Genomic DNA, 7,087 nt, shown 5'->3' on the forward strand with positions numbered 1-7,087 from the left:
ACTCTCATTGCCATTAAAAGGAAATTTAAATTTTTGCATCTACTGCTGCGCTTAGGAATTAGCTGCAGTTGTAAAACAGCCTAATTTTCAGCTTTATGTAGTGGAACAAATACTTGGACTTTAATTTTGTTGGTTTAGCGTCATTATTTTAGGATTTAAAATCTACTGCATAGCAAACTGATGCATGTAAAAAGAACGGAATCTAGTTTAATTTTATAGTTTATTATTTGTTCACTCACCTCAGAAGTTCTATGGATAACAGGCAAGGTGTCATACTGTACTCGACCACACGGTGGTGGTAATGCGTCAGCCGGGGCGTAACAACCAAATGCAGAATGCGTCTTACGTCACTGGCTACGTGCCCTGTAGCCCCTCCTGCAGCGTCAGCAGTCCACGCGCTGTTGTTTTGATTGACGTACCGAGCGGAGTCATGTTGCTCCAACTTTCATTTTTCTTTTTGTGGCTACAAACGAACTCTAAGTAATTGAACAACGATGTCCGAAATATTGATGAAGGAAATGGAGAAGATTTCAATCAGCCCATTGAAGCCCGAGGAGCGTCCGGACCTTGGCCGAAGCTTTCTGCTGGTGGATCAAGATGAAAACCTGCAGGTAAAGTTACGATGGCTAACGTGAGCTAACGCTAACTGCTAACAATTAAATGCTAGGCTAGGCTAAGGAAGGCAGCATGAAGAAGACCCTATAATAACCGTAGCAACCGATACTAACGGTGACACCGTTGAAACCTGAGTCTAGCCAATCTTAAAGACACCTGGCGTTAGCTCGAAGTCAGAATATATAACAAATCGGGCATGTTTGCTAATGTGACTGTTAACAGCAAGTCTTAAAGCCGTAACGCCGTGTAAATTGCTAATAGGCTAATCACGTGTTTTCGCTATCAAGGACTCATTAATCCCCAAAAACGTATAAACTAAATCTGAGCGAGGCTGAGCAGCGAATGCGTTTCCCATGGGGAAAATCCCTGGTGAGTCATGCAGCCCAGCTGATCCGCGGGGAGGAAGTCATATTGTCGTTACAGCTGTACAAACTGCAGCCGATAATGGTTTTCGTGCTCGACGGTGCAACCTCGGACATAAACACAATCATTTGTTTTGACATGACTAAAGTGGTCTTAGTGGAACTTTGTTAAGGAAGACGCGCTGACGAGGCTCATATAGGTTTCATTTTTTTTCTTTGTTTATATATCACTGTTATTATCTTGGTGTGAGAACTTAGTGGAAGGGCGAACTGAATAAATAATACAGTATTCCGTATTTCACATTTTAATCTAGTTTTCTGTTCATCCTTAAAGTTTATTTAACTTTAAATAAATAAGTTTATTTTATATTTAAAGGTTCTTACCGTGGAAAAAGGAATTACACATCATTATTAAATTTTCTTCATTCAGTGACATCAATGCGGAAGAAAATGATGTTAAGACAGTCTAGCAATTCATCTTTTTTGTACTTAATTATATATGAACTTGTTGTCCTCACTTTCTCATCAGATCCGTACCGAGTCTGAGTTTGTTGAAAGACTTGGCTGCGGGGACGTGTCAGGCGTCAAGGTTCTCTCCATCTTTGGCAACACTGGTGATGGCAAGTCCCACACCCTCAACCACATCCTCTTCAATGGTGAGACTGTTTTCTACACTTCCAAGTCCCCCAGCTCCTGTACTGTGGGTGTGTGGGCCGCCTACGACCCCAACCTTAGCTTGGTTGCTCTGGATACTGAGGGTCTTTTGGGAGCTGCTTCCAGTCAGAACCAGAGGATGCGACTGCTGCTGAAGGTAATTTTTCTGTCGACTGCTCAATTGTATTGAAATTAACTCGTTGCCGGCAGATCACACCTTTAGAGATTGAGTGGCGCCCCTTGAAATGACCTGGTTTTCTTAAAGTGGAGTGTTGTGCTCTCTGACTTACTCTAGTGTTTTTCTGGGAACACGATCTTGCTATATATTGCTATAAAGTATCTTTAGATGCCTAGTTTTTGGTCTCAGCTCAGTGTTGCTTCAGGTCCCAGTACAGTATGAACACAGAGGTTCAAGATGTGATCTTGTTTTAAATTAGTTGGTTTCTGCCACCTTCTCATTTCTTCTTTGCAGTTTGACATTCATATACATACTAGCGGTGTCTTATTTCTTTGTACACCTGCTCTTCTCTCTCCAGGTGCTGGCAGTGTCTGATATAGTAGTCTATCGCACACGAGCCGAACGCCTTCACAACGACATGTTCCACTTCCTGAGTAATGCCTCAGGGGCCTACCTGAAACATTTTACCCCAGAGCTCAGAGCGCTCTCCAGTCGCTGTGGTCTGGATGTGCCCCTGTCTTCTCTTGGGCCTGCTGTCATTGTTTTCCAAGAGACAACACACACTCAGTTGCTCGGCCAAGGTTAGGGAACAGAAATGTATTAAATGACATACTGTGTTATTAATAATAAGTACATTGTTATTGTTGTTGTTATTGTTACTATTATTTCAGTGTATATTTGTATCTAAATCTTTTCTATTGTAGACTCTAAGGTGGCTGGTCATGCGGACACATTGCTCCAGAAGCGATTTCATGACCTGAGCCTGGGTACAGAAGCCTTCAGCTCTGTGCAATATGTGGGCACCCAGACCATCACACCTCCAACTGACTACAATAGGCTGCTCGAAACTGTCAAGCATCAAGTGAAGAACACTCACACACGTTCTCCTCGCCAACCTGGGATTGTGTTTCATGCCATTGAAGTAAGAAGTGGTCTGTTAAATAAATGCCATGTTGAGATTTTTTTCTTATCTTTTAAGGTACCTAGATTTAGTTGCACTTAACCTCAACCCTAATTTTGAATCTTTTCATAACTCCAGGCCCTTAGCGAGCGTTTCTGTGGGGAACTCTCAGACGACAAAATGACCATGTACTCGTTTTTCCCTGACGAGTACTTCACATGCTCCTCTGTCTGTCTCAGCTGCAAGTAAGTCAACTGTTTTCAGCAGCTACTCACTCTTCAGCTGTTTTCCTTTCTACAAATTGAGCTGAAGCTAAACTGTTCTGTATTACTTATTTAAAGATTGTGATCTTTTTATAAAATATTCATTTTATTTAATTTCCAAATCACTTTTTATACTCTCCGAAAGGTTTTGTACCTCACTCTTAACTCGTCTCACTCCTGATGGTCAAATCTTGGCATTAATGGAGTATTTTGTATTTATGTGTTTATTTAAAACGTTTAAAAAATGTAGGAAAACAAATAATGTTGAGAGGAACATTTGTGTTATTCTGAGTCTTCATACAGCTGTTAAAGGCTTTAATTTCCAGGTGGGAACATGAAGAAATCTTTCAGACATTCCTGGCTGAATTACAATAGGAATTTATCTGGAAATGTTGTAGTTGCTCTTAGATATCAACTCTCCCCACCATTGGGACCGATAAAACCTGATGTCTTTTCCTTGTTTTTTGGATGATGAAATGAAAGTCCCCACCATTTGTATTCCTCATTTTGGAATGTTAGGACGAGAGATGTGATATAGTCCTGGATTAATAGCTATAAAACATGCCTGACTGACCTTTGTGTGTTTGTTTTGTTTTTCTGTCTAACTTCCAGCATTCGCTGTAAAAATGGAATGAACCATTTAAGAGACAGGGTCCCTCACATGGCAGATGGGCTGTGTCAGTATTCCCACCAGTTCAACAACAAAGTCCTCATCTGTAAGGTAATACTGGATTCTGATACGAGGTTCGTCGTATCATAATCTGTTCCGGTGTTTGTAGTTTATCAATTGTTAAATGCGAGGATAGTCTGCTATGAGTGATGTTTTTGCAGAGGTGCTATGAAGGAGGCAGAGAGGTGATTGTTGTACCCAAGACGTCAGCTTCCAATGACAACCCGTGGTTTGGGCTGGCCAAGTATGCTTGGTCAGGGTAGGTGAATACACACACACACACACATACACATACACACAAACACATACATTTATTTGCCTTTTAGCCACTCATCTCATGCTGGCTGACTTTTAACCTGACTTCCTACCCTGCCCTCCCTCAGTTATGTGTTGGAGTGCAATAGCTGTGGTGTAATTTACCGCAGTAGACAGTACTGGATGGGAAACCAGGACCCTGAGAGCGGCGTGGTGCGATCTGAGGTCAAGCACGTCTGGGAAGGGGTGAGTGCTCCAGACGTTTTTTATACTCGTTTTCTAACCAGCACAGTATTTACACAGACGTTTACACACTTTAAACTTCCATAGTCATTAGAGATAAATATATTCCCTGTAATAGTAGTAAAGAGTAATTTGTAATAACATTATGTCCAGACCTTCTAAACTGAGGTTCCACAAATAACTATATAATCTATATTTAACCACTTACTTTTCCAGATCGTTTCTCACCCCCTTCTTTTCTTTCAGTCGGACACATTCCTGACCACTCACCAGAACGCTGCCCAGAGGGTCTTGGATGGGATGAACTTCGTCATCCAGTCGGTGTCTGAGTACAGCACTGGCCCCACCAAAGCTGTCACTGCTTGGCTCACTGATCAGGTGGCGCCACCCTACTGGAGACCCAACACAGAGATTATTGTGAGTAGGAAGAACAGGAGCTCAGACACGCAACAAAAATAGCAAAAAGTACCATTTATTCTGCATTAATAATGTTTAATTGCATTCTTTCATCGTTGCCTCCTTGTCCGCCTCAGACCTGTCATGGCTGTCAGAAGGTTTTTGAAGAAGCGGAGAGAAAACATCACTGTAGGTCTTGTGGTGAAGGTTTCTGTCATCCGTGCTCCAGCCACAGGATGCCGGTACCAGAAAGGGGCTGGGGCAGTGGTCCTGTTAGAGTGTGTAAGGTCTGTTACCGACAGGGAGGGCCGACCGACACCAACAGCGAGGGTACGCACATGTTCCTAGTTAGTGGATCATAATCAAGCCCCTCTTCTTTTTTTATCTAAATGCTCTTTACATACTTTAGTTTAAAACTGCATCATTTTCATGCATTTTTGTTCTATAGTGTGCAAACTGGAACCTCGGGGCCTCATTGCTCGCAGAGTGACGGAGGTGGCTCAGTCTACACTGGACATGGTCACCACAGTGGTGGACTACCCTCTGTGTGAGTGCTGCTTCATTCATCCGCCATTCTGCAAATGTTAAAGTCTGGAACTTACATACCACTGTGTACAGGTTCATATACATGTTCATGTTCTGACCATTCCTTAAATTGTGTAATGTCGGTTCCCTCCAGGTTTTGTGAAGGATGTGGCACGACCGGACTACTGGGTGCCAGACCATGACATCACCCAGTGTCACGTGTGCTCCAAAACCTTCATCCCAGTCATGTCCAAACACCACTGCAGGGCCTGTGGACAGGGCGTGTGCGGCCCCTGTTCTGCACACATCAAACCTGTGCCCTCTCGAGGCTGGGACCACCCTGTTAGAGTGTGTGACAGCTGCTACGCGAGCAAAGACAGTCTGTGACTGTTCCTATCAGGAGAACTTTTGAAAAAAGTGCACTTTGTGTTCCTCAGATGATCCTCAAACATTTTGTGGATCCTGACATTGGTACTGCAGTGAAACAGGACTTAACAGCAAGAAATGGCAACCCTGGAATCGGCTTTGTGACATAACAAGCTGCTCAGATAGTGATCTCCATGTGTTGTTAAGTGGATCTGCACTCTACCTGTAAGCCTTCTATAAGCAACTGATTTTGTGTCAGCAGCCTAAGTTTAAGCTGATCAAATAGAGCAAAACAAGGGAGATTCAACAGGAACACTGAGCAGATCTAGACGCCTGGTCTCATTTTATGTAAATTTGAGTTTTGAAAGGGTTCCAGAAAATCTGAGAGCTAGTTTTATCGCCCTGGTAATGTTCCACTGATCTATCACTCGTTGACTTGGTAGAACTCAGTCTTAGCATTTCTTGATCTTTGAAGGGGAAAATAGAATCTTGTGTACATCACTCAGGGCAGAGTGTAGAAACACGAGCTACAGCAGCATGTGCCTTAATGGAAAACCTGACTCCCATTTCTGCAGCCCCTAAGCTTTGTTTATGGAGATTCATCTACAAAGAGTGAAGAGCTTTTTTGTGCCTGCTTACAGACAAATGCAATTTAGTACTATGTTATGACTTTACAGACATTCCACTGTATGGATATACCATATAATATGGATCTACCAGTGTACTGATGTAGATCCTTTCTTTCTGAGATTATCATACAAGGTGGGTACAGTTGTTAATATTATAAATACTTTTAGACTGGATATCGTTATTATATTTTAAAAGTGCTCCTAATAAATCACCTGCAGTGAAAAATGCAGATAAAAACACACTGGTAGAAACATACCTTATTTCAAAGGGAATTTGTTTGTGTAAAATTTGAGGCTGTCTAGGAATAACAAATTCCATTTAAACTATTGAAAGTTTCACACACTTTATCTTTTTCCTTTTTTTTCATTAGTTTTTAATTAAAATGCAGCTGGGATATAGCATAAACAACCTTCTCTGCTCATTCACCTCCTTAACAATGGTTTTTCTTTTTTTATATTTTCAACCTGCAGAGATACAATCAGCAGCTCTGCAATATGATAGTAGAGCATGATGGGAAATCCAATGTCATAATAAAGCTAGTGGAATGAAGAGACTTGAAATGCATCCACTCAGTCCAGACTTCCTCTCAGTGCTCTGCCACGCCCCAGCCAGCCCCACACATGAAATGTTAACTTTTAAAGCACAAGCCTAACAACAAGGTTTTTAAAATGGTAGCTTTAGGTTTATATTTACAAAAGGAAGTGAAATAAAATCTAAGAAACAGTTGCATAATATTTAAAGAAACTTAATTCTATGCATCTTGGGGTCAAACCTTCCCTAATAGGTTATTTGTGTAATCATAAACCATTTTATGATAAGTTGTTACAGGTGAGCATCTTCTCTTTCTGTCTTCTATAGTAAAACTACCGTTAGCACTACCATCTGTCTGTGGGCTTTGTCTAACAGCTCATGAGCGTGTGCAGCAGATGGTGTGTGTGTGTGTTTTTCTTATTTAACAGTCCTCTTACCTAAGAGTTGCTTCATCACACTATTACCCTGATCCGCTTGTACGCACCAACAAATTTGTCA

The 7,087-nt window shown here is 41.7% G+C and overlaps 1 protein-coding gene across 1 annotated transcript; it reads left to right on the forward strand.

Annotated features, from left to right (window-relative positions):
- The first annotated feature begins 364 nt into the window (after positions 1-364).
- si:ch211-11n16.2 (zinc finger FYVE domain-containing protein 1) lies at positions 365-6,607 on the forward strand. The gene is made up of 12 exons (XM_029170864.3): positions 365-611; positions 1,507-1,788; positions 2,168-2,390; positions 2,514-2,731; positions 2,849-2,955; positions 3,586-3,694; positions 3,805-3,902; positions 4,027-4,144; positions 4,388-4,558; positions 4,675-4,867; positions 4,986-5,084; positions 5,217-6,607. Exons 1-12 carry the CDS (start codon positions 495-497, stop codon positions 5,447-5,449), a joined length of 1,968 nt encoding a protein of 655 aa, XP_029026697.1. The 5' UTR covers positions 365-494; the 3' UTR covers positions 5,450-6,607.
- The last annotated feature ends 480 nt before the right edge of the window (positions 6,608-7,087 follow it).

The sequence above is a fragment of the Betta splendens genome, chromosome 13 (assembly GCF_900634795.4).
Source record: "Betta splendens chromosome 13, fBetSpl5.4, whole genome shotgun sequence".
In the NCBI taxonomy this organism is placed as follows: Eukaryota; Metazoa; Chordata; class Actinopteri; order Anabantiformes; family Osphronemidae; genus Betta; species Betta splendens.

Coding starts and splice junctions, on each gene's coding strand:
- si:ch211-11n16.2 (XM_029170864.3), top strand. CDS start 495: ATGTCCGAAATATTGATGAAGGAAATGGAGAAGATTTCAATCAGCCCA. Junction 3,903..4,026: donor GCCAAGTATGCTTGGTCAGG/GTAGGTGAATAC, acceptor GCCCTCCCTCAG/TTATGTGTTGGAGTGCAATA. Junction 4,145..4,387: donor TCAAGCACGTCTGGGAAGGG/GTGAGTGCTCCA, acceptor CTTTTCTTTCAG/TCGGACACATTCCTGACCAC.